We start from the raw sequence: 24,167 nt of genomic DNA on the forward strand, positions 1-24,167 counted from the left end.
AAATCTTTAAAAAAAAAAAAAAAAAAAAAAAACAAAGTCTTGACCAGAGCAGAGGTTATGGTGGTAAGCAATTAGGAAGCCAGAGGTTCCTTCTGAGCAACAGCTAACGTGTAGGCCAGTGGCTTACCACAGAGAAGCAGAAAAGGAGACAACTAAAGGAACCTTCTCAGATCACAGCAACCTCAGTGACTGCCCTCAAAACTTCCCCAGCCAAGAAACCCACATTTAATTACTTCTGACTGCAGAGCAACATTCTCCCCAAGGTACTGCTGGAAACAAATCAACCAGTAGAGTAGAGAAGCTGCTTATGAAACCAACAGAAGCAAACATTTAGAAAGACCAAGGGAAGAGACAAACACTACAGAAGCACTGTCACTGAGGGACTATACACATGCCTAAGGCTGAGCCTCTAACAGAGGCTCTCCAACACTAGGACAAGCAACTATGAAAATAGCATGTGCACACTTGTTTGGTTGGGGCAGTAACATATACAAGAGGAATGAATGCAGTGACAATAAGGCTGTAATAAAACTGGACAGGGGTAAAACTATAGTAGAGAAGTGACACTAATCTTTTGTTTTGTTTTTTGTTTTTGTTTTTTTTTTTTCGAGACAGGGTTTCTCTGTGTAGCCCTGGCTGTCCTGGAACTCACTTTGAAGACCAGGCTGGCCTCGAACTCAGAAATCCGCCTGCCCCTGCCTCCTGAGTGCTGGGATTAAAGGCGTGCACCACCACACCCGGCTGACACTAGTCTTAAGATGTCTTAAATCAGTGATTCTCAACTGTGGGTCACAACCCCCTTAGGACACAAACAACCTTTTCACAGGAGTCACCTAAGACCATTGAAGAAAAAAAAAAAAAAAAAAACAGGTATTTTCATTACAACATATAACAGTAGCAAAATTACAGTTATGAAGTAGGAACAAAAAAAATTTATGCTTGGAAGTCACCACAACATGAGGAACTGTATTAATGGGCCACATGATTTGGAAGGTTAACAACTACTGTATTAAATCCACAGGAACAATAAAACCCAGAAGAAGCAAATAAGGTTAATAAAATGAAGTATAAATAGCTACATTTTAAAAATGGATTTATTGGCTGGGCAGTGCTGCTGCGCAGCTTTAATCCCAGCATTTAGGAGGCAGAGGCAGGTGGATTTCTGAGTTCGATGCCAGCCTGGTCTACAGAGTGAGTTCCAGGACAGCCAGGGCTACACAGAGAAACCCTGTCTCAAACAAACAAAAAGAGAGAGAGAGAGAGGGAGAGAGAGAGAGACAGAGAGAGAGAGAGAGAGAGAAATGGGTATTTTATATTTTGCCTGATTGTATTTCTGTCTACCACACTCATGTTGAGCCTGTGGAGGCCAAATCCCCCTAAGACCAGAGTTAAAGCTGTCTGTGAAACAACCTGTGGGTGCTGGGAGTCAAACCTAGGTCCTCTGGAAAAGAAGCCAGTGCTTTTAATTGCTGAGCCACTTCTCCAGCCCCGATAATATTTACTTTTTTTTGTTTTGGTTTTGGTTTTTTGGGGTTTGTTGTTGTTGTTGTTTTTCGAGACAGGGTCTCTCTGTATAGCCCTGGCTGTCCTGGAACTCACTTTGTAGACCAGGCTGGCCTCGAACTCAGAAATCTACCTGCCTCTGCCTCCCAAATGCTGGGATTAAAGGCGTGCGCCACCATGCCCAGCTACCCTAAGTTGATTTTTCTTAAGTACTAAAGTATCCTATACATGTTTTTAAGTCTTCCTAAATTGTCTTAGCTCATTATCAAACATTTTTACTAAGATATATACTAAAGTACTTACAGACAAAATGGTAGAGTGGCCAAGATTTGGAACAAAATAATCCAACATAATAACAAAGAACATGAAGAGGGAGACAAAACAAAGATGACAGCATGTTGAGAACTGCTGAGTGATTAACAGTGTTGAAGTGTTTCGTGCTTGCAAAATAACTTTAAAAAGAAGTCTTGCTCCTAACTTAAACTGCGCAGCTTATTCATTTTCTCTACTGCCTTACACACAGCTAAGGAGTGGTTCCTCAAGCATACTGTGTACTTCAGCCATCATGCTGTTGAGCAAGGCTGAACTGCTGCCAACACCACCCTTCTCTTCTCTCCTTCAGGCCAGACATACTCCTACCCATCTGCCCATGCCTGACTCAGTGCCACCTCTGCACCTGTCGGTTCCTTTATCCCAACACACCTCTATCCCTGTTACAATGGTAGAATCTCTCACTCATTTAAGATCTACAACATGGAAAGTGGAGACCCTCAAAAAGTGCTTGTTAGATGATGCTCTATACAACAATCTCAACAGGTCTGCTTCTTCCACTTCTACTAACTTAGGCTGCAGGACAAAACCCTAATAGTGCTGTACTCACGTTCCTGCTGGAAAAACTTTTTGAATTTACATTTTTTATTAAAGGATTCAAAATGCTAGGTCTGAATCTTTTCCACAAAGCTCAGTTAGAGATACTCAGAGTAATCAATCAGCTCTTCTTAATAGTTAAGATAGATCATGCTTCTTGACAACCTTGCCAATATAGGGAAAAAATGTTTAAGAGACAGTACCTCAGACTTCTCACATATTTCAGGTGCTTCCTGGTGTATAGCCACTTGATACTTGGTATATAAAGAAAAGGACTGGTTGAAGGATGAGTTGAACTCTGGGTCCTCAAAGGAGGCAGGTACTAGCCTCACCTTCAGAGCAAGGAAAATATAAGCCAATGCTATTGAACCAACTCTACCTGTTGACACACTTCTTTCTGAAGGTGAGGCTAGAGGAAGATCTCTGCAAACCACTTCCAAAGTTCAGCCCTGGGGTTTGCCATAAAGCAGCAGAAATGGAATGGAGTGGCACAGGCCTAAGTGCCAACTTTCTACCAACATTCAGGACAACCTGAACTCACAAGAGCCAGACAGACAATTTGTTTGTACTTTGGTTTTTCTCTACTTACCAGCAGTACTGTCACATACACTAACAGCTACTGCTGCGAACTGGTCTCAGCCAGCACTTCTGCCACCTCTACTGAATGAAGTGCTTTAGGCTTTTTTCATTCCCAGATGTTGTTGTTTTTCTTTTGAAATCATCTTCTATATAAAATTGTAAGTGGACAAGGAGTCTATTAAAGACCTCTACCTTCTTCCTTTTCCAGTCCATCTCTTTTATATAGGGGTATTCCATTAATAAAAAATAACTGAGCTGCTATGAACTCTCTAGATGACTTTCAAACATGGATGAAGCATAGCAACACACCAGGCCAAGTGCACCTTCTTCTCATGGGTATTTAACTTGAAGCTACATGACTGATTTGTAGATAAATATAGATAAATACACAGCAGCTTTGAGTAAAAGCAATGTGGCATATGACTTTCTACTTTGAAACTCTATGTGACTGGCACTTAACACATGACAGTAGTGAATTCACATTTACAGAATGTCCACTCACTCAGTCTTATCTTTGTGCAGTTATGCTACAGATTAATTATAAACAAAAATATAGTACAATTACAGCCAGCGAATCTCACGCGTGGCCTGCTGACCTGGCTCACGGTTGGCTTATCAGGCGGATCCTTGTGAATAACCATCTGGTAACGTTTATAGACCTGGTAAGACTCCTGAAATGTGGCTTTGAACTGAGGACTTGGTGGAGAAGATCTTACCACCCTCACCTTCAGAAGGAGTTAAAAAACAGTGTTTATTAATTCATTCACTCATTCAATTCTACAGTATATGCACTAACAGAGACGTTCAATCAACTTGTTTCAAATAATATTAAAGCATAAACATGTATTTTAACATTAAAAACCAGCAAAGTTAGCAAATGAAGAAAAAGTTATTGCTACACTCTACAGTCTACTTAAGGAAAGCAAAAGAGGATTCCCTCTAAACTTAAGCCTTACCACTGACAGATTAAAAACACCTAGCTCTACTGTAAACTGACAGGTTCCTCTTAGTTATGATAACACAAACACTCTCGAATTTTAACTGTCCACAACTTACCAAAAGTCAGTCAGTCAGAAACACTAAAAACTGTAAATATACTTTGGGTACCTTTATTCATCACTAGTAAGTAAACTTACAACCGTGTAACTATGAGAGGAAACTCTCACAAAGTGTGCATGTCACTCTAGAGTTAAATGCACTATTATGTTTCCTTTATGATTATCTTACAATGTCAACATCTTGGACAAATAATCAAAACTTTCAGGACAAGCCTTAAATAAGGATAAATTAGAAATGGTAACTCTGCACAAGACTAGCTGACATTTATCTTAACATTAATTACTAACAGTTAGGATGCATTAGTAAAATAGCAGCAAAAGGAAATTAAATACAATACAATGAGGACATAATGGGGCATTTCATGTTGGCAAAGGAAAAAGAGTGACACCCAGCAAATAACAAATTCTTCAAATCCTGGGTACTACCACATTAAAAATGTAACTGCTGAGACCTACAGAACTGTTATTAGAGATGTGGCTGATTCCCTGAATACCCTACTTATGGTCAAAGGATAAAGGCCCTTTTGTAATTTAAGTAGTATATTCAATTCTCTACAGTGCTGGGAAGAAGAAAGTTAGTAACAGTATCAAGGAACAGCCAAAGTTGTTAAAGTTTGTCTGTGTGTCTGTGTGTGTGGTGCACGCACTGAGTGTGCATGGGTGCACATGCCTATGTTTAGCGAGCTGAATGCAGCCCCACTGCTTTACAGACTGATGCCTCTCACTGGACCAGAAGCTCACCATTTTGGCTAGGTAAGTTGGCTACCCAACAAGCTCGGAGATCTGACTGCCTAAACCCCCCGAAATCGGGGTTACAGGCACACACACACACACTCATGAATATATGGAGCTAGAGATTCAAACTAAAGGTTTCACTCTTTCTCACTGAGCCATCACTTCAGCCCCATTAAGATTAGCATTAATGTCCTTGGATATTAAGCTACAAATTCAAATCAAGCAGGAGAATATTTTTACATCATTATGGCTAATGTTTTTAAAATAATTTTAATACATAATATTGAAATTTTTAATTTGTTGTTCTAATATGAGAAAAAATGAGAATTTGGCATAAAACTTTTAGCTAAATTGGCTGGGATTTCCTTTTTTTTTTAAGATTTATTTATTATTATATCTAAGTTCACTGTAGCTGTCTTCAGATGCACCAGAAGAGGGTGTGAGATCTCATTACAGATGGTTGTAAGCCACCATGTGATTGCTGGGATTTGAACTCAGGACCTTCAGAAGAGCAGTAGGTGCTCTTAACCACTGAGCCATCTCTCCAGTCCCCTTGGCTGGGATTTCTTTTTCTTTCTTTTTTTTTTTTTTTTTTTTTTTTTTTTTTTGGTTTTTCGAGACAGGGTTTCTCTGTGTAGCCCTGGCTGTCCTGGAACTCACTCTATAGACCAGNAAAAAAAAAAAAAAAAACAATTCCATTCTCTAATCCAGCCAATGTTGCATTTACAAGGTTATTTTTGTTTTCTCATTACCAGATTTTATATTGTAGAGCACTTCATCGTTAAATTTAAAAGACTTTTAAAAATATCTCAGATTTTGCCATCAAACTGTAAATTATAATAGAAGGTTATCCATCCAGATTGTTTCCTATGGATTTTGCCACTCTGTAGTTACAACTGCCTCAGCTTTGTCTAAAGTAAGGCATCTGGTTGAGATGGAGAGAAACATAGTCTGACAAGATCTTTTAATTTTTCTCAGTCATAATTTAGGCTAGAGGAGTTTTTAGTATTCTCAAAGAGGAATCCTGTTTTTTGTTGCTTGTGTTCTTGTGACTTTAGTTGAGATAAATTTCCATTCTGCTGAGTTATTTGGAAAACATTCTTTTAGTCTAGGAAATGTTTTAGTCTTCCTGGAAGTTAAGAGCATGAATGTTTCAATACATTTACTCAGTCTTGCTGTATTTGAAATTTGTTAGACATACTGCCTTCTAAGTAGTAAAAAATGGAAGATTTTTATCACTCTTTTTTTTTTGAAAAAACGTGAACCTGTTTTTTCATTATTTGCCCAATTTATGCTTTGTCATAGTTTGTTCCAAGAGGCATCTGCCTTTAAGCAAAAATTCGTGTGTAGATTGAACATAAGGTATTTTTAAAGTATGTGTTTTCCTATAGTGAAGAATGCGCTGCTTCACCCCCGAGGAATGTGACCTGCCACCCAGGTGTTTCTTTGTACAAAGCGGTGACGTTATCACAGTGGTAACTGTGTACACCACAGTGTACTTTTGTACTGATTTTTAATGCTTATTTAGAAGTACAGCAGATGGTGATATGTACATTCAACATGAGACTTAAGTGAAAGCTACTTAGAGTCTTAGAGAGAATTTCACCTGGCAATGTTTTGGTGTGTGGGGTTTTTTGGGTTTTTTTTTTGGTTTTGGTTTGGTTTTGGTTTTGGTATTTTTTGGTTTTTCGAGACAGGGTTTCTCTGTGTAGCCCTGGCTGTCCTGGAACTCACTCTATAGACCAGGCTGGCCTCAAACTCAGAAATCCACCTGCCTCTGCCTCCCAAATGCTGGGAATAAAGGCGTACGCCACCCCACCCGGCTTTGGGATTTCTTAATGAGAAAGGATTTTGGTAGTTTGGTAGGTGCTGGCTAATTTTATGTCAACTTGACACAAGCTTGAGTTATCTGACAGGAAACTGAATTGAAATTGAAAAAATGTTCCTATAATATCTGGTTGTAGGGCATTTTTTAAATTAATGATTGATAAGAAAGGACCCACCCAATTGCAAGTGGTGCCATCCCTAGGCTGGTGTCCTGAGTTCTATAAGAAAGGGGGCTGAGCAACACCCCTCCACAGCCTCTTCATCAGCTCCTGCCTCCAGGTTCCTGCCCTGATTGAGTTGAATCCTGATTGCCTTCAGTGATGAACAGTGATGTGGGAAGTATAGCTAAAAAAAACTCTTTCATCTCCAACTTGCTCTGTGGTCATGGTGTCATCACAGCATATATAAAAAGGTTGCACAGTAACCCTGACTAGGACAGTAGGATGACTTAGTACAGGTTTGTATATATAGCAACACTGCTATCTTGATCAAAACATAGATGATAAAACCAATTTGTTTATTGTGTCCTAGTCTTTTAATATCTAAATTATCTTTCACCATTTTAATTTCTAAGATAAAATTAATTTTATAATATTTCTGGTTTTATAAACTACTTATTTGCAATCAAGTAACACAAAAAGCCAGCGTACCCTGCTTAAAAACATGCTACAAATGAATTTTTTTTAAACTAGCTGCCTAAAATATTTTCAAAAGCTCAAGAACTTTCTCATATAGCAGTTGACTTATGAGAACAGAAATGCTAAATAGTAAAATACTAACTGGTAAGTATTAGTGCAAAGAAAATAAGTATCCAACACAAAACACAATGCAACCAGTCACAAAAGCCCTCCAAGTACCTCTAACTTGTGCGATGCATTTTCTGGTAAAGATTGAAAAATCAAATCTTCCAATGACTTGGGCTGGTTGGATTTAGCCTTTGGTAACAAACAGACTGGCTGACCTTGAGCCTCCAAGGCTGCAGCTGAGGCCTGCTGCATCCGTTTTAACCTTTGCCTTTCTTTCCTCATTTCCCTTGCTTTCCGACATGGAGGCTTACTCAAGTCAGCCCCTTTGCCTAAGAAGAATGACAAAATATTAGACCAATGGCATTTGCCTCTAGAAATGTGATACATAGACTAAGTCCAAAGAGTTCACAATGAAGTTTTACAGGATCATTAATATTCTACCCAAGTTAGCTGTCAAAAAGGCAAAAGGTCACACAAATGTGCTCTTAATGAATTCATCTGTTCATTCATTCTTCCATCCATTCATCCATCCTAAACATCTGCCCACTCTTCTGCTTCTGTAAGTAGAAATCAACACTTGAAGGATCTTCTACCTCTGTGGCCCACATTTCTGGGGACATTTTGAATCTAGAACAAACTTTGGTGGGTGATTGTTGTAGTATTTCTTGTAATTATGAAGAATCCTTGGGGCTAGAAAGAAGGCTCAGTGGTTAAGAGCACTGGCTGCTCTTCCAGGAGTGCTGAGTTCAATTCCCAACACACATGGTGGCTCACAACCATCTATAATGGGATTTGATGCTCTTTTCTGGAGTGACTGAAGACAGCTAGAGTGTAGTCACATATATAAAAATAAACAAATCTTTAAAAAAAATCCTTGCTCATTTTAACATATTGTGCCTCCAATTACACTCTGTGTTCACAGAGTTCAGGTTGACGAATTCTGTTCTAATTTTTAAAACCATGTATTAATGCACCCCATTGTAACCAATAAAAACTGAGTAACCTGGGGTTGGAAAGATAGCTCCATGGTTAAGAGCACTGACTGCTGCTCTTCCAGAGGTCCTGAGTTCAATTCCCAGCAACCACATGGTGGCTCACAACCATCTGTAATAAGATCTGCTTCCGTCTTCTGGTATGTCTGAAGACAGCTACAATATACTAACAAATAAAATAGATCTTTTAAAAAAAAACAAACTGAGTAACCTAGACATTACATATTTCCTGAAAGAACATGCATCCACCCCAAAGTAACCTTAACTGTCCTCAAATAAATAATTAGCTAATCTGATTAAGATTTTTCCCCAAGCCAAGTGTAGTGTAGCATTCCTTTAATCCCAGCACTCAGGAGGCAGAAACAGGCTGATCTCTGAGTTCAAGGCCAGCCTGGTCTACAGAGTGAGTTGCAGGACAGCCAGGGCTATACAGAGAAACCTGTCTTTAAGAACCAGGTTAAAGAAAAGAAGAGAAGAGAAGAGGGGAGGGAAGGGGAGAAAAGAAGAGAGGAAAAAACGTAACCACCCTCCCCGCAAAAAAAAAAAAAAAAAAAAAATCACAACACAAGAAAATCTAATCAAAGTCTCTAGTATAACTATCAAGTGATACAAAATTTACACTACCTGGCTTAGGACCAATATGAACTTTGATTGAATGTGATGGTTCACCAGAGCCCAACTTCTCCTCTATAGATTGTGGATGAATTAATTCTTTAGACCCTTCTTTCTTTATACTCTTTTCTTTCTCCTTCTCTTCACTCTCTATGCTTCCTTTGAGGTCACTACTGAGTGTTTTAAGATCACACTTTATATCCAACTTGTTAATTAATGCAAAGTCACCATCAACAGCATCCTCCATTGTAGAATCCATGGGCTCATCTAAAAATGAGAAAACAATGAAAAGCCCATCATCAGCTGTATTATTTGACACGTTTAGGATTATATAACTGTAAGTAATCCTGTTACTACAGCAGCCAAATCCATGGGCTGTCTTCCAGAGCAAGAGCGCGACTTCACCTGAGACACAGTACTCTAACAGGAGAATAAAAGTCACTGCACCAGCTGTGCTCAAGCTCCCAAGGATGGGATATACCCAACTGATATAACAAATCTTGTCTCACTTAAAGAAAACTGTGACCTAAGATTTCAACCCTTCCCCCTTGGCCTAGTGACTCTATCGCCACCTATAATATCAGTTTTAGACACAGTTGAGAAGTCTATAACAAGTTAAACAAAAAGCCAAATGTACAAGTCACATGAAAACATAGGGCATCAATTTACCTATGGACTGTGATTTCTAGACACAAAAAGAAATTCAAAACTTATTTAATTCTTACAATTATGTATACATAATAGTCCATCAGAGGTACACCAAAACTATTTCCAAGGTTCTAATTAGCACATAATCTCTAAAACCAAGTCTTCTGGCCTCTGCTGATGCCAGCTAAGCCACACCTACTCTAGGACAATCCGTGGAACCCAAAGAACTTACCTGCTTGGGCAGCCATTGTCTCTCCAGTGGTCAACACAGTTACCACAACACCCACAGGCATTGAAAATCTACTTGTGGAATGAGTGAATAAGCTAAACTAGGGTAGGGAGCTCCCAGGACTAGGTGCTTCCTATGGTAATAGTGAGAAAGAGTTCAGAGAATGACACTCCCCAAATTAGGTATCAATTATAGGAGAACTTAAAAGGTTTCAAAGTTAAAACACTGAAAAGGTGAAAAAAAGTAAAATAAAGTAAATGATACTAATAATCTTTTAGGTATCGGGAAGGCACTGATAATTTAAAATTGATCAGATAACTAAGACAACTTCATAAAATACTGTTTAGTGAAAACAGCATTGTTTTTCTACCGTGCGTCTGTCATGCCTGCTGTGTGGAAGAAAGAAGACAACTTTCAGGAGTTAGCCATCGCCTTCTACCTTGTTTGTAAATGAGTGTCTCAGCACTCCAGGCCTATGTCCTCAACTGTAAGCTTGGGGCAATTCTCTCATCCCAGCTCCCATCTTCACTAGGAACGCAAGGGCTACACAACACTATTTCCGGCTTTTCATCTGGACTCCAGGGCCAACCCAAGAAGTCCGGCTTGCACAGCAGTGCAGTTACCTGCTGAGTCATCTCTCCCTCATGTGGCATCTGCTCACAAAGACATCATTAGAATCAAGTCAGACGGGAATAAAACACTTCAATTTAAAACCTCACAACATTTTACAATGACCCTTAATTTTCTTTTCAAGACAGGCTCTGTTAGTGCGGACTCACTACATCCTTACTGGAGGGTCTAGTGAGACAGATGGTGGTATCGCTCCATCACTGGCCTTATGATATTAGCATAGGATTATTTTATAAAAACCTCCTTCCCCTGCCTGACCTGAATTAGACATGTGAAAGGGGGAGCCTTGGAAAGATACATTTTAATGTTCACAGCAAACAATTTCCAGACCAGATCTCATCTTACCCTCACAATTGCCTTTCGAGATCTCTCCTTTAGCCAGAAATTTCAGCATTTTTTTCAAAACTTTCTTGTGAGATTTTGATGGCTGAAACTGTAAAGGATGACACCTGGAAAAGCAAATCAATATTTTAAAAGTGAACTAAAGCTCTTACTAAGATCAGTTCAGGATAGCATTTTGGAGAGTGCAGCAAGTTTCATGCTTGGAGTTTTTTGTGAAGAAGAAACATAAGGCAGCCTCTAATCCTACTCCAGATCTCACCGTGACTACAGTTAAAGGATTTCTTAAAGAGTAAGAAGAAAAGAGAGAAGGAAAAGGAGGGGAAAACACATAAACCAGAGGGAAAAAGAGAAGGCAAAAAATACTGGAAGGTGGAAAACATAGGTGGGTAGGTAGATAGGTAGGTAGGTATCAATATATATACGTGTGTGTGTGTGTGTGTGTGTGTGTGTGTGTGTGTGTGTGTGCACGCTCGAGCAGAGTAGCTGACTTAGGTAAACAAAATCCAATCCTAACTCAACAATGGAAAAAACAGTAAGATATACTGTATATATTTCTGTATATCAGTGGTTCTCAACCTGTGGGTCGTGACCCCTCTAGCTAATAAATGATCATTTTCACAGGGGTTACCTGAGTTCCTCCAATGACATACTATGATGTGGCAGTATAAGCTGAATAAGCCCTTTTCTCCCTAACTTGCTTTTGGTGATGGTGTTTCACTGCACCAACAGAAACCCTAACTAAGACAGGGTCCTAGCCCTAAGGGATAAGAAGACAGGAACTTGTACCCCTAGCCAAGAAGCTATCAACAATTGACAGCTACTTGCAAAGGAAAAAATAGTTTATTTCTTCCATTAAAAAGAAGACCGCCAAAGGATGGTAGCAAACACCTCTAAGCCCAGCGCTCAGGAGGCAGAGGCAAACTATTTACCAATAGTCCATAGTATCCACTATCTAACAAACAAAGTATTTTTTCATATCATCTTTGTACCAGGACTAGACTGACTAAACAATATTAGAATCTATTTGTCAACACATGAATCAAATCAGTATGTAGAAACGACAATTCATTTACTTTCCTTTTCCTTCTAATGTCTAATTAAAGTAGAAATAGTATTTTAAAATTCTAAGATTCTACTTTAAATACACACAATCTTTTCATTGTAGATCTTACCTTATTGTGTACTGAGGACAGCATGTTTGATCCATGACAGGTTTGTACACATATTTTCCACTTCTAAAATTATAAAAATAGCTTGTTAATTTCTTATATACTTTTCACATGTACCAAAATAGATTAGAAAACCCCTAAAATAAGGGTAAAAAAATCTAATCAATAGCATAAAACAAAACCACCGTTTTCCTTCCTAAACCTTAACAGGTGTATTACAAGGTCAGTCCTGCAACTCCTTCGGTGTCTTCAGCTGTTACTATCCCAGGACCACAGGGACGGTAATGAAACTGCTTCGTGTGACGAGCCTGCATCACTGGCTCAGTGGCTATGAACACGGACTGCTTTTCCAGAGGTCCTAAGCTCAGTTGCCGGTACTCAAAGCCCCATTACTTCAGCTCCAGGGGCTCCAACACCTCTGGCCTCTGTAGATACCATATTCACATGTGCATGCATACAGACACACACCCATAGGCATAATTTTAAGAATTATAAAAATCTTTTTAAAATAATAATAAAAAAAAAGTCCATGAGCCTGATGGAGCTGATGGAGCCTGCTTAGGATGACACATACACACAATTGTCCGCCTACCTCAGCACCACACAACTAGCCTCAGTTATCGACACTGTAGCCATGTCAGGGGTAGAACCATTCGTTCATTTCTCAAGCCAGAGTTATTTTAGACTATTTCTCTAATTCACCTCTGTATCCTATTAGAAAGCATCTATGTATAAAACATACCTAAATTTGTCCTCTCCTCATCGCCACTAAGATAAGATAGAAGTCCTTGTTTCTTCTCTGGACTCTGTCTTCCTGCCTCTCAAATACCTCTCTGACATACAAATGAACCTTCTGAAACAAATCACATCATATTGCTCTCATATAAAATCTGTGAATGTCTCCTTCTCACCTTAAACATGATCCTTATCATGTCGTCCAAAATTGTACAACATCTGGCCCTCATCTACATTTTGAAACTCATATTAAGTTTAAAATGAGTATTAACATTTTAATTGGTTTGCTCAATCCTAGCTCTAGAGAACACTAGCATTCAGTACTTAATGCTTATTATTGTTTACAATTATTCAAGAAACGTTCCCAAAAGTTACTTAAAAATAACTATCCAGGGCTGGCAGGATGGCTCAGTGGGTAAGAGCACTGACTGTTCTTCCAAAGGTCCTGAGTTCAAATCCCAGCAACCACATGGTGGTTCACAGCCACCCGTAGTGAGATTTGATGCCCTTTTCTGGTGAGGACAGCTACAGTGTACTTATGTATAATAAATAAATAAATCTTTAAAAAAAAACTATCCAGGCAGACTTGGTGGTGTACACCTTTAACCCAAGTGCTCAGGAGGAGGACACAGGCCTACACAGAGTACCAGACCAGTCAGGGGTACATAGTAGGAAAAAAAAAAAAAAAAAAACTTACCAAGAAAACACAGTGTATGAACAATTATAAAATCAATTAACCAACAGGTGTGTGTGTGTGTGTGTGTGTGTCTGCACACGCGCAATTGTGTAAGGCAATCCTGAGTCAGTGAGACAGCTCTATGGATGAAGGCATTTGCTGGCCAGACTGAAGGCCTGATCTCAGCCCCAGAACCCACATGAGAGAAGGAAAGAACCCTCCTGCAGGTTGTCCTCTGAGCTGTATATGTATTGTAGTACACACAAGCTCATCCCCAAATACAAATAAGTAAGCATTTTTTTAAAAGGCAATCTAGGTACTGGGAAGACAGCTCAGTAAGAAAAGCCCTTGCTGTGCAAGCATGAGGGTTGGAGTCCAGATCACCAAAGCCAGGTGTACAATGGTCATCAGGGAGGGTGCTTGCTGCCAAGCATGCACAAGAGTGCTCGCTCACGCTCGCTCGAGCTCTCTCTCTCTCTCGTCCTCACACACTCTCCCCCCATACTCACTCACTCTCTACCCCTTCTCATATATGTATACGTATACGTATACACACACACACACACACACACACACACACACAATAAAAATATTTTAAAACAATTTTTTAAATGAATGCCAAGTACCATCAAAAAATTATATTAATTTTTCTTTTTTGTTTTTGAGACAGGGCCTCATCAAGTAGCCCTGGCTGGCCTGAAGCTCATTCTGTAGACCAAGCTATTCTCAAACTCACAGAGATCCACCCACCTCTGCTTCCTAGTGCTGGGATTACTGGCATGGGACACCACATTCAGCAAAAACTAGTATTCATTTTATAAGATGATAAAGGCATGGTAGATAAGTTTAAAGGGAAACTATTTCTTCGCAGATATGTATGTTGCAATATGCTTTCTGCAATAATAATTAACATGTAATCTACTGTCAAATGCTTTGGAGAGGAGGGAAAACACAGAGAATCAGTGAAAGAATAGAATAATTCCAGTAACTGTCCAAGATTAGTAATAAGCACACAAGGTATGTTATGTATTTTACTTTATGCATAATTTTTAACTTTGCCAATAAATTTCTAAGAACAAAAAACTACACTACACAAAAGAACATAATAAACAGCTCCATAAAAGAATATTCTGAGGGCAATTCTCACCATGCAGTTATAAGAAGCAACTAAGCGATAACAAAACGCACCTGTGTTAAAGAACCTTACCTTCTCCATCCTCGGTCTATAAGATCCTGGTAATCCTGCACTGTCATGGAATGTGCCCACATGCCTGAAAAAGTAAGGAGCATGTTAGCTCCAGCACACCGTGTTGTCTTCTTGTTAAAACCCTTAAGTGTTCTTTACAAGAAAACACAGGTAAGTTAGAGGAGGTTCGGTAAAACTGCAAAGGCAGAGACAGGTGGAGCTCTGGGCATCCCAGGCCAGACTGGGCTACCTGTGTATAAAATAAATTCAAAATAAAAATGGAGCCGGGCGGTGGTGGCGCACGCCTTTAATCCCAGCACTCGGGAGGCAGAGGCAGGCAGATTTCTAAGTTCGAGGCCAGCCTGGTCTACAAAGTGAGTTCCAGGACAGCCAGGGCTACACAGAGAAACCCTGTCTCGGAAAACCAAAAATAAATAAATAAATAAATAAAAATGGCAAATTTAGACTAAAATTCTAGAACATTCATACTGGAGTAATAAAAAGTCTGCATGTACTTTACACCTAACATAATACGTACAACACAAACAAAAAATAAGCTATATTAATTTTAAGATAGGAGTGGTGACACAAACCTATAATCCTAGAATTTAGGAGGTAAATGCATGTGGAGTCAGATGGAGTCAGGGTTTAAGACCAACCTCAACTATATAATAAATTTGAAACCAACCTGAGTAACGTAAGATCCTGTGTGTTGGGGGAGGGGAGGTATTAAGTCAGGTGCGGTGGCACACGTCTTTGATCTCAGCACTCAAGAGGCAGAGGCAGGAACATCTCTGTGAGTTCAAGGCCAGCCTTGGCTACAAAGCAACTCTAGGAGTCCAGGCAAGTCGGGGCTATATAAGAGACCCAGTCTCAAAACAGGAACAAAAAAAGAAATGAAATCTAAAGAATCAAATATATCAAAAGTGGCTCCAACTCCATTTAATTAAAGATTAATAAATCGTCTCAATTCTCACTGGAATTGTAGACTTCATCACACAAACGGTCAGAGAACCTCCAGTGAGTTAACACACTGGTCTCACCTATTTGAGTTTACCTTCTATTGCTATGCAAGAAACACCATAATCAAGTATGGTTTCGGGGTGAAAGGGTTTATTCCCTATTACAGCTCACAAGGCGTCATGGAAGGAAGTCAGAGCAGAAACTGGAGTCAGGGCCCTGGAGGGATCTAAAGGCAGGAAGTGAAGCAGAGGTCGGGGAAGAACACGGACTACTGACTAGCTCTCCTTGGCTTGCTTGAACTGGTTTCTTGTGCATCCCAGTACCCCATGCCCAGAGCTGGGCCCTCCTATATTAATCACTAATCAAAATATGTCACAAAAGGCTTAACTACAGGCCATGGGAGGGCAGCAGTTTCTCAGTTGACGTTTCCTCTCTCCAGGTAACTCTAGCTTGTGTCAAGCTGACCAGCACAAAGGTATGTTAGTTCTACTACTTGCTATGCATAATATGCATAGCACAGGCTTGACCCTTAAAAATAGGACAAACATATACAGACATACTCATTCAAAATAAATGAACTGACAGGAACTGGCATCCCAAGGGAACAAGAAGATGATGACAGAGCCTCTGAGATTATCAATTCAGTGAAATAACTATGACATTGTGGGCGAGAGGACAAAAAACGATGGGGATTAACATGTAAAGGACATACCTGAACTAAAGTTTAAAACGAGTTTTTTTCTTCCTTAGGAAATTGTACCAGCTATATATAGGAACATGCTTTATAGAATGGCAAGCGAGTGGGGGGAGAAATGGTGTCAAGTTCCAGTAAAAATGTCAGCATACCAGTTCTACAACCTTCACTTCAGTTCCTGCCCCAAGGTTCCTTCCTGCCTCCACTTCTTGCCCTGACTTCTCAATGGAGTGAAAGCTCTAAGACGAAATAAGCCCTTTCCTCCCCAAACTGCACTTGATCATGGTGGTTATCACAGCAATCCAAAGCAAAACTAGTGACTAGTCACTCACTGACACCAACAAGTTATTCTGAGCCTCAAATGAATCCTCTGTAGTTTTGAGGCCACTCAGATATAACGGGAGTTCCTACACAGCAGTCACCCGACAGAAGAGTGCCTTACAGGACAGACTAAAACTGAAATGCTGGGAATTTATAGTTGTCTTTCTAGATGATAAAACTGTTCTTCAACAAATCTTGAAACACAAAACATTTATATTGTCCAATTTTCTCTAATACGAAATTACTAGGGGTAGGGGTGGTAAGGTCCTCCCTATTAAAATATTTGTTTCAGTCACATAATGCTGGCAAATATTATAGTCAGAATATAAAAATTCTGAAAAAGAATAGTGTCTCTATCACTCAAAGTGAGCCACTGTCATTTGATGTGCTTTCTTGGCCTTATTTGGGCTTTATTGGACCATATTCCTCTCAGCTGTCACGTGTACTCGGCTGTCATCTGCATCCTGTTTATTTAACCCTATGCTCCAAGCGTTTTTTTCACTTAACTGGTCTTCGTAATCCGTGCATCTAATGATTGTATAACTGTCTACCCAAGGCCGCGGTTTACCTAATAATACACTTTCTCCTAATAAACACATTTAATGCATCCATAAACCAGAATACCGTGCACAGCCAAATCATTCCCCCACTGAACTGTCTTTCAAAATGGGCAAATCTCTAACCTAAATTTATAGTCATAGTTACCTGGTTTCCACCTGCAGGATTATTCTAAACCATCCATCCTAGATTCTGTATTTGCCAATCATGACACGGCAGACAATAAGTACACATTCGGTTTACAAACAAATCTTCCGTAAGAAACCTGAATCCTAGCCCGGTGGTGATGCACACCTTTAATCCCAGACCCTCGCGAGGCAGGGGCAGGCGGATTTCTGAATTCCAGGCCAGCCTGGTCTACAGAGTGAATTCCAGGACAGCCAGAGCTACACAGAAAACGCTTGTCTCGGAAAGCCAGAAAAGTAAAAGAAAAGAAAAAGAAAAGAAACCTAAATCCCGAAGGAACACCGTTATTACGGTCTTCGAGATGGGTTGACACAATGACATGGTATAAACCCCTGATTTAAAAAAAAAAAAAAAAGTCGAGCAGGTATTTTATCAAAATATCAAGCCGATCTCGGTTTCCAGTACGTTCTCTCAGACACTTTATCCAAAATGACAGCGAACAGGTGTGCACGCACACGCCCCTCTACACATGCAGCAGGGGGCCACGGCTGCCGCGGGGATGGATGCAGGGCGGCCGTCAGCTCCCAGGAGCCTCCCCATCTCCCTTCCCGTCTCCCAGAGCAGCCGCTGAGGGAGCAAGGGTGGAGGACACCCGGCTCTTCACGACGCTCCCCAGGCTGCGGCCACCCAAGAGCCTCACAGAGCCCGAAGCACACGGCCGTCGGCCCGGCTCGCTCACCATAGGAGCGACTGCCCAACTTGTTCTTGCAATAGCCACACTGGAAGGAGGTCTGGCCCTCAAAATACTCTACGAGGCTAGGCGAAGGCGCGCTCCAAGAAGCCATCTCCGCGACCCCGCCGCCGCTGCGCCACCCAGTCCTACGCAGCCGCCGCTACCGCCGCCTTCGCCTCCAGCACCCCACAATGCAACGCGCGCGCCCCCGAAGATCGCGCGAAGCCACTCGAGTGCTCGCGGGCCGGAAGGACCGGGCACCCTACGTCACTGACGCCGCCCGCGCCATGTTGACTGAGGGCAGCTGTCCGCTATTTCCGTTCCTCTTCTGTGAGGGGCGGCTACCCCCTAGGGAGGGCGAGGGCGGGAAGACCGGGATGGGAAGGAAGCCGGCTGAGGAGAGACCAATGGGACCGAGAAACTGGAGTCGGGTGACCAACGGCCTCAACCCGCGCCGCAGACCTGCCAGGACGTAGCGAGAGCCTGGCTGGAGCCGGTTAAGGCGACCTGGACGGCGGGACACTCACCACACGACGTCTTGCCCTCCCTGGACTCGCAGTAGCCGCAGTAGTAGCCGGCCTTCAGGCCCTTGTATTCCACCACCGAGGCCATGGCCGCTGCTGTGGGCTTGAGGAGCGGCCACGCCTCTCAGCGCGGGGAACCTCGGGGAAGGGCCGAGAGCGCGGGGGTTGCCGGGTTCGCGGCTCTCCGCCGATCCCCGGTCTGGCCACTGGCCGCCAGCCTGGGTTGCAGGGGTGCGTCTCGGAACCCAGTGTTTAGTGGCCAGCAGGTTACTTGTCCGGTCAACAGCAGTCCTTGTCACCGACGCGATCTCTCAGCCCGCTTTACAGATAGGGAAACTGAGGCTCCAGGTTGGGATTCACCCAGTCATTTGCGCTCGAGGACTGCGCCTGACCACCTGTAAGGAACGAGGAGCCGGAGCTGGCTTGGTAGAGAGGGATCTAGAATCCGAACAACTCTGCTAGAGCGCAATGTCCAATGATGAAGCGACACTTTCATCTTTTAAAGGGAGTTTTAAATACCACTCAAAAAGAATTTTTAACTCTTCAAGGCTGAACATTTACATAATCTGAATTCATTCCATGGGTCTCCAATTTTGCAGAGAACATGTTTTAGAGAATAAGGTTGTGAGGCAAAGTGTAAAAATAAATGCATACTTCTACCAAGATAATATTCCTTAGCTTTCTCCTCTGCGTACACAGATGTTTAAGTCTGTCTGGCATAATTTCCATAGTCGACAATATGGTTAATTCCTTTTTGCAGTGTCTAGAAAGTGCAATCAGGAACCTTTTTTTTTTTTTTTAATTATGTTTGTGGGTGTTTAGCCTGCAAGTAGATATGTGTACCACCTTCATCCAGTGCTGGAGGCATCCAGAAGGCAATGTAGACCCTGAACCCCTGACTGGCAGACAATTGTGAGCCACCATGTAAGATTGAAAAGATGGAAAATACAGCCTCAACTCCAGCCCCCTAAGAAGCCCTAAATAGCATAAATTCCAGACCCTGCTCCTGCCAGTATACAGGTAAAAGGTCACATTTCCACGCTGTTCCAGGGCCCACCTCCTGTATGGAACTAGGTGAAAGGGCATTAAGACAGGCCCTTGAATACGTGATCCTGGCCTAGTAAGATAACAGGAGGAGATGAGTTGACTAACCGCTTTTCTAGCAACTGTAAACTGCTTGCACCATAGAAGGAAAGATGACACACTGAAAGCACTGCGTGGGGTCTTGATGCTCTGAAATGATTGGTTTGCGAAGCTCAGGCTTTGTTGTAACCCCATAAAAGTTGTCCCAATTCTGCACTCGTGGTCCATGGTCCTCTACCCCTGCGTGGTGTACTGGGCCCCCAGAACACGCCTGGAATAAAAGTCCTCTTGCGGTTTTCATCAAGGCCGTTCTTGTGAGTGATTTGGGGTGTCGCCTCTCCTGAGTCAGAACGGGGGGAGTCCTCACTTTGTGGGTCTTTCAAGATCAAATATGATGCTGGGAACCAAACTGTGTCTTCTGCAAGATCATCAAGTGCTCTTAACCACTGAGCCACCTCTCCTGCCGGTGAACAAACTTATTTTTCAACTGTTAATGAAGCCCAGGATGACGTAGAACTCTGGACCCCCCTGCCTCAGGCTCCACTGTGCTGGAATCCCGGGTGTGCACCACTGTACATGGCTAAATGTATAAACTTTTAAAGGAAATTTCAACAGTTTTGACCCTAAGGTTTTCTGTGCTAAAGATGTATCTAGTTAAGTTTAATAATTAATTCAGGGCCTGGTGACCAACATTGTTCACAAAGTTGTTTAAGAACCTAACAGGTGACCATGTAATACAGAAGTGTAAAATTGGAGAGAACTTGTTGCAGCTCAGTGCCCATATTTTTATGGAACACTTCATCTGCTTCATTTTTTTATAGCAAGGATCAATGGATTGACCCAAAGAGGGCAGAATGCCCTGCTCTACATAGAAGGTACGCAGAAAGGCTTTTGACCTTTTCTTGAACAATAGCTCCCCATCCCACACAGCAGAAAGGATTTCACTTTTTTTTTTTAAAGATTTATTTATTTATTATGTCTAAGTACACTGTAGCTGTCTTCAGATACACCAGCGAGGCCGTCAGATCTCATTACAGATGGTTGTGAGCCACCATGTGGTTGCTGAGATTTGAACTCAGGACCTTTGGAAGAGCAGTCAGTGCTCTTAACTGCTGAGCCATCTCTCCAGTCCTGATTTCACTTTTTTAAAAGATTATTTTTATTTTTGTGTATGATCGTTTTGCTTGTATGTATGTGCACACCAGTTCATGCCTGGTGCCTTAAGAATCCACATGAGAGCATAGGACCCCTTGGAACTAGAATTACAGACAGCCCTGCTCTGCCTTGTTGATGCTAGGAATCAGATCCCAGGTCCCCAGGTCCCCTGACATAGCATCGAGTGATCTCAACTGTGGATCCATGTCTTCAGCCCTTTGTCTCATTTTCTTGCCCCTCGGAGATATGGTCTTACGATGCAGCCCTGGCCATCCTGGAGCTCACGATGCAGGCCAGACATGCCTCAAACTCAGAAAGATCTGCCTGCTTCGGCATCTGAAGGGCTGCACTTAAAGAAATGCACCACCACGACCAGTACTGGTTTCACTGTCCTTGATTTCTGTTACCCATTGTCAACCACTGATATATAATGCCCTAAAATGAACAACTCAGAAGTTTTAAGCTGAGCGTCATTCTGTGTCAGGTGATGGGACTGCTTGTTGTCCCTGGCACGTGAATCGTGGCCTGCAGTTCCAGGCTGTATGTGTCACCTCCATCAGTTACTCTCCATTATTGACTGTCAGGGTATTTGCAATCTCTGTGTTCAAGTAGCCCTGATTTACCAACTGATATCAAAGCTTAACAATAGTCATGCCACTATTTGGAGCATGCCAAAAATCAGCCAGAAATTGCTTCTTTTAAGTGAACAGGAAAAAACTCTCCACTTAATTAGGAAAAAAAAAAATCTATACTGAGGTTGCTAAGATACAGTGCAATAAGACATCTTCGGAGAACTGAAGCAGGGGGATCACAAATTGGGAGCCAGCCGGAGCTACAGAGCTACCCTGACTCAAAACAATACTTAGTTTTTCATAGACTGGGTTCACATACATTGTTAATCTTTTACTGTGCCCAATTTATACATTAAACTTGGTCATAGGTATATATAGTTTGGGAGAAAAACTATATAGGCTTCAGTACTATCTATCTACAGTTCCAGATATGCACTGGGGGTCTTGAAATAATAATATAGGGGGCTGGAGAGATGACTCAGTGGTTAAAAGCACTGACTGCTCTTCCAGAGGTCCTGAGTTCAATTCCCAGCAACCACATGGTGACTCACAACCATCCATAATGGGATCTGATGCCCTCTTCTGGTGTGTCTGAAGACAGCTACAGTGTGCTCAAATAAATAATAAATAAATATATTTTTAAATTATAGATATAAAAAAGATAAAAGGAAACTACTGTACTCTCTTCTCACTTTGCCTCACCCTGAGCCAGTACACTCTAGAATATTCCAACCTTGTACAGTAATAATGAGAATGTCCAAAGTCCTTGGGCATGTATGTTAATTCACCTTGCATTACAACAACATTGTCAGATGGAAGAGGTAAAGCAGAAAGGCTGAATAACTTGCTGAATGCCGAGCAACAAGTAAGGGACATACAGGAGGGATAAACAGTAATAAAAGGAATGCAAACGTCTTTAATCTTAGCACTGCAGAGGCGGATTAGATCACTGTAAATCTGCGGTCTGAGCTGCACAGGGAGTTCTGGTCAGCCAGGGTTATACAATGAGACCCTGTCTGGGAAAAACAAAACCATCGGTACCGGGTGTCCACCTATGTGAAACAATGGTTCCTGGGTGGCTACATTCTGTTAAAAGCCAAAGACAGATATATATATATATATATATATTTTTTTTTTTTTCTATTCTAGGCCAGATGAGAGAAGGGAAAGCAAAGCATGTGTTTGTCTTCGTGTTTAACTTTCTTCCTTGACAGATGAAGCTGCTGAAGCTGCTCACTGTCAGTGACTCGGTAGCATTGGTTTATGTTACCAAGCACCAGTCTGTAAAGCACCGGGCACTGGTAATGTGGAGGACTTCCGTGGAGGACTAGCAGGCCCGTACAGTGCAACTAAGGAAGGGAAGTGAGACACTCTCCTTTTCCTCCAAAGACTCTGTGAGAGAACCTAAGTTAAACCAGAGAACAATGGGTGTGAGGCAAACAGATAACTTGAGGGCAGAGAAGGGAGCGTTCTACAGGGGGCAGAGAGAGGCATGGTGAAGAGAGCACCAGTGGCAGGAGTCCCAGAAGACGCTTTCCTCGGGACACCTGGATTGGACTCCATCTTGTCAAGACCTGGCTCCTCAGTCTGCTACATACTAACTACATACTAGCTACATACTAGCTACATGAGGCTACTGAGCACCTAAAATGTAGCTTGTATCACTGGGGGACAAAATTAGAGTTAACAAATACCAAGCAGGAAAATGGTTGGGGAGGTGACTCTGAAGGTCAAGTCTGATTGTCCACACTTGTCATCCCTGGGACCCACATGGTAGGGGAGATCTGACGTCTACCGATCCTCCCCTCCCGCTATAGTGAAAACGCACCCCACACATACACAAGCACACAGAAAAGGAAATGACTGGTTTTTCATAGCAACCCAGAGTTTTATCCAAAACCCAAACTGCAGAAAATAATGAAATAATCCAGAAAGTGAAAGAATGCTCTTCAGAAACCATAGAAACAGGAATGAATTATTCTGAGTATTCTAAGAAAAACAAAGCCTAGAGTTCTATATCCAGAGAACTTACCCTTCAAACGTGAAAGAAAAATCCAGAGTTTCCCATGAAGGAACGTGTCTGCCTGCTTTGACTGAACTGTCTATTCTCCAGGGAAGGAATCAATGATGGGTAACTAGGATGTTCTAAGGAAAGGAAAACCTCCAGAAAAAAGAAACAAGGATGTAAAATAATTTGTATTTAAATCTTAATTGCTCAAACATAATGACTTATTTGGGGTAATAATAGCAACTTGCACTCAGTAGTTATATTTATGGAAAAGTATAGATAAATTATGAATAATGTAATTACAGCTTTAGAGATGGATGGCAGTAGGGTTATAAGGATGAGAGATAGGAACTGCAGATGCCCTGTCACAATCCATAAAGTAGTACATCCATAAAGCCACAATCCATAAAGTACTTGAGAGAGAACTTGGATTAACTCTAAACATATACTACAAATTCAAGAGCAAGTGTTTTTTAAAAGAAAAACGTGTAGTTAGTCGACGTACTAAGTTAGGTAGAATCTTAATCACTAAATAGTTAAAATGTGTGGGGCCGTGGGTATGAGGGAAAGAGGTGGGAGGGAGAGTGCCCACTCTGGACGGGCGGATTCGAGAGGACTGAAGGACGCTTTCCATGCATCCCTGGGTGGGCATCTGGCTGTGTAAAGCCACTGACCCCACATGGCAGGGGGTGGACAAGAGTACCAGGTTCTCAGTTTCCAGCATCCCATGCAGGATATGGCTGAGAAGCTGAGAACAGGGCCGGGGGCAGCACTAGGCCCCGGACATAAAGGAAGAGGGCAGAGGGAGAGGGGGACACTGGGTGGTTCCCACGCAGGTGAGTGTCTTTAGTCCAGGCCTTGATGAACAGAGACAGTCTATGATTTTAGAGCTTTAC

The 24,167-nt window shown here is 41.7% G+C and overlaps 1 protein-coding gene and 1 long non-coding RNA gene across 5 annotated transcripts in view; one reads left to right on the forward strand and one right to left on the reverse strand.

Annotated features, from left to right (window-relative positions):
* Ate1 (arginyltransferase 1) overlaps positions 1–18,941 on the reverse strand; it is a 123,640-nt gene extending 104,699 nt beyond the window's left edge. Inside the window, exons 1-7 of one of the 4 annotated variants that reach the window (XM_021166982.2) lie at positions 18,457–18,941; positions 14,556–14,619; positions 11,941–12,003; positions 10,772–10,875; positions 8,932–9,186; positions 7,427–7,644; positions 2,574–2,702 (exon numbers count right to left, since the gene is read on the reverse strand). In XM_021166982.2, the coding sequence (XP_021022641.1) occupies positions 2,574–2,702; positions 7,427–7,644; positions 8,932–9,186; positions 10,772–10,875; positions 11,941–12,003; positions 14,556–14,619; positions 18,457–18,541 (918 nt within the window). In that variant the 5' untranslated portion in view covers positions 18,542–18,941. Of the gene's footprint in view, positions 1–2,573; positions 2,703–3,545; positions 3,675–7,426; positions 7,645–8,931; positions 9,187–10,771; positions 10,876–11,940; positions 12,004–14,555; positions 14,620–17,935; positions 18,156–18,456 lie in introns of those variants that run through there. The other 3 variants (XM_021166981.2, XM_021166980.2, XM_021166979.2) reach the window with 3 other exon arrangements.
* Positions 18,942–23,302: 4,361 nt separating this feature from the next.
* The window catches only part of LOC110298073, a 12,042-nt gene continuing 11,177 nt past the window's right edge, over positions 23,303–24,167 (forward strand). The window contains exon 1 of the long non-coding RNA XR_003837113.1: positions 23,303–23,394. This is a non-coding gene — a long non-coding RNA (uncharacterized LOC110298073). The remainder of the gene's footprint in view (positions 23,395–24,167) is intronic.

Source organism: Mus caroli, chromosome 7 (assembly GCF_900094665.2).
Source record: "Mus caroli chromosome 7, CAROLI_EIJ_v1.1, whole genome shotgun sequence".
Taxonomy (NCBI): Eukaryota; Metazoa; Chordata; class Mammalia; order Rodentia; family Muridae; genus Mus; species Mus caroli.